Source organism: Wyeomyia smithii, chromosome 3 (genome assembly GCF_029784165.1).
Source record: "Wyeomyia smithii strain HCP4-BCI-WySm-NY-G18 chromosome 3, ASM2978416v1, whole genome shotgun sequence".
NCBI lineage: Eukaryota > Metazoa > Arthropoda > Insecta > Diptera > Culicidae > Wyeomyia > Wyeomyia smithii.
The window spans coordinates 211,160,810-211,163,901 of NC_073696.1; the positions used below are offsets into that span (position 1 = coordinate 211,160,810).

The 3,092-nt window shown below is 36.9% G+C and overlaps 2 protein-coding genes across 2 annotated transcripts; one reads left to right on the plus strand and one right to left on the minus strand.

Annotated features, from left to right (window-relative positions):
* Positions 1–423: 423 nt before the first annotated feature.
* Positions 424–1,224, plus strand: LOC129732708 (uncharacterized). The gene is made up of 2 exons (XM_055693834.1): positions 424–846; positions 910–1,224. The coding sequence occupies exons 1-2, from the start codon at positions 585–587 to the stop codon at positions 1,185–1,187; spliced, it is 540 nt and encodes a 179-aa protein (XP_055549809.1). The 5' UTR covers positions 424–584; the 3' UTR covers positions 1,188–1,224.
* Positions 1,188–2,007, minus strand: LOC129732707 (NADH dehydrogenase [ubiquinone] 1 alpha subcomplex assembly factor 3). Its single transcript, XM_055693833.1, has 2 exons — positions 1,804–2,007; positions 1,188–1,743 (listed from the first exon to the last, which is right to left on the minus strand). The coding sequence occupies exons 1-2, from the start codon at positions 1,860–1,862 to the stop codon at positions 1,233–1,235; spliced, it is 570 nt and encodes a 189-aa protein (XP_055549808.1). The 5' UTR covers positions 1,863–2,007; the 3' UTR covers positions 1,188–1,232.
* Between the last annotated feature and the right edge of the window lie 1,085 nt (positions 2,008–3,092).

Consider the following 3,092-nt stretch of genomic DNA (forward strand, 5'->3'; position numbering starts at 1 on the left):
GCAGGTCTTTCAGATGATATAAAAAAACTGATCTAGCTAAACAACCCAATGGGGTCCTAAAGTTTTAAACGGTTTTCTGATTTTTATATATCAGCTGGAAGAGTGCAATTTTCTGAGCAAAACGGGATTTTTAAAAAATGATTATCGTTTTTTTTTCGATTTTTAAATGAAGATTAAAAAACTGCTCGAAAGGTCTTAAATGACAATTCTCCCATATACCGTACATGGGCGAAATGTCATTTAAGACCTTTCGACCAGTTTTTTAATCTTCATTTAAAAATCGTAGGAAAACGATAAACATTTTTTGAAAATCACGTTTTGCTTAGAAAACGCGGCTTTTTCAAATGATATATAAAAACTGGTATAGCTTTAGGACCCAATTGTGTCATGTTTTTTACGACGTTTTGACATGTTGTACGTATATTGTCAAACAATGTCATATCCGCTAGACTATGTGTCTAGTGTATACATTTAGTTTGCATCGTTTACATACATCAATCCTGCTACAACCCAACGTTTGAGTCCTTGGTTTGAGCTAGTTCCTAAATATGTAACCTACCATAAAGGCGATAAATGAAAAGAAAATGAACAATATCGTAATAATCAAAGAAGAATCAGCATCAGCACCCCTTCAGACAAACACAACCCAAGAGCAAAGATGTTGTGCACCTGGTTGTGAAACACGAGAAATTACCAACGGTGTTATACTGTATCCGTTTCCAGACCCAGACAGGCACACCTTGAGGCACCGAATCTGGAAGCAACTACTTTTGATTAGTGGTGATGTGTCTAGCTCGGATCGTGTATGCAGTTTACATTTTACAAAGGAAAGTTTCACATTCAACAGTAAGTGGCATATGAGCTTTTGATAATAGGTACATGTTTTTAAAAAAGTTGGCTTATTTTCAGAGGATTATACCAGAACCAATGTACTAAGATCAGACGCATTCCCATGCGCAACCAGCAAGTTTATTTTACCTCTAGAACAGCGACAACTCTTTGCCGGCATGAAAATAGGCGCGCCTACTCCTCTTAAGAGAAAAAGGAAAAAGCCCTCTCCAGTAGAAACAATTGAGTTTGATAGCAACTCCAGTATTCCTCACGAAGAAATGCTTTATATAGAGGAGTTTGAAGATCATTCTAATCTTATAGTAGAGGAGAATATTCTTTATGAGGAATTAGAATAGTTTGTAAGCTGCTTAAATATATTCTATTTTAATTTAACGATTTTTCTAGAAATCTTTTAACTGAAAGGGTTGTTTCGTTGCTATGTGCGTCCTCATCATATCATCTTCATTAGTTCGTATAGAAACTGGCGGAATGAGAGCCGCTGCAACAACGCGTCCTTCCGCATTGAGGAAATTGAAAGTGGCACATGCTTGTTCGGTACTTAGCACTTCAACATTGATTCTATGTTTGCGCATGAAATCTAAGACCTTGCGGCTAAAACTTGGAGTTACTTGTTGATCTCCAATTCCCACTACAAGTATATCAACTTTCGGCTCGAGCACACTGAAAAGACTCAGACTTTCTTCGTTGATGTCCTCATGGCTAGAAACATTCCAAGAGAAAACAGAACGGGGGAAAATTGCCATCGGTCCAATAACAACCATATCGTTGCTCAAGCGGAAGCCCATTTGACTGTAAGAATTAATCAGAAGACCGGCATCTGCTTCCTGATTTAAGATGCTCACCGTAGTCTTACCGTCACAATCATATGCCGTTCGCCATGAAGTGGTGGTCCTTAAAATAGTTTGATCGAAATTTATTTTACATAATTAATCGTATGTTTGCACGGCTAACCAGAAGTTTCTTGTGATTGGCGACCTAAGAAATGATCTCATCCCTCTGAGTGATTGCATTCTGATAACCGGATTTATTTTTACAGATTGAATAACTAAATTCTATTTCACTATCGCTATTGGTGAAGAACCAAATCCTTGCAATAACAACAGCTGATTGGATGGAACGCAGAATGATGCTGTTTTGTAATGTCGGGCACGTCACCCTATGCACAGATTGTAAAAATATAGTAGGTGAGGAACAACAAGCGATGATCGATAGCTGCTCGAATAATCTTGCAAATGAGAAAATTTGATACTTTTTGACGTGGGACCTCGCGTGGGACTACTTTTTTGTTTACTATGTACTCGGATGCATTTTGTAAAATTGTAAATGAAACTAACAAATATTGCGTCAGATTTCAAACGACAATAACAGCATAACCACATGATGGATAACAATAACCAATATGTTGTTGGATAGATAAAATTTTGAACAATTTTGTAAAAGCCTAATTCTAGAGAAACATTTCAAAAGGTTCAAAAGGGTTTTTGATCGATCACTTTCATTCAACCACTACAACTTATTAAACACCTTTTATAACACGTTATTTGCACAAGTTGATAGCGGAGGGATCACTCTAGCCTTCTGAACGGAAACCACGCTTGAAAGAGTTACAAAAGCTGAACCATCATCAAAATAAAAAGGCGCTTCGGAAAAACGATGAAAGCAGATAGGACCTTTTGATATGTTTATCTAGAATTATCATTATTTTTTTCATTGCAAAGCGGTAAAAATCGATAAAAAGTGTCAAGGACAAGTTTACGCGAATAATGAACCAATCACATGCGAGCATTCTTAGCATAGACGACATGAATAGACACCAACCATTCCCTGTGATATTCTCTAAATCAATATCCAAAAAAATTTACAGAGTCTACTCGTTCCAATAGGTCAATTTATGTTTGCTTCCACGAACTTAGACTAACTTGACGTTTCGAAAGTAAAGTTTTTTTTGAAAAGTTTGAAACAACCCTTTTACTTGAACGATTTTCACCCCTGCTGTTAGAGTGTAATAAAAACTGAAAAACTGTCTTGAAAGAAGACATGCCGATGAAAGCTACTGTACTACAGTACATGTGGAGCAAAGTACCGCTGGTCTGGTCTATCGTCGTCTATCGTTGTGCGGTACACGACTTCTATTTGCGTGCAATCAAGGAGAAATTGCAATGCTACTGCTGATGTTGATTGAAAGCTTATCTTATGAATATGGTTATCATAAGAACCATAAGTTACTCAACAAATCCAGA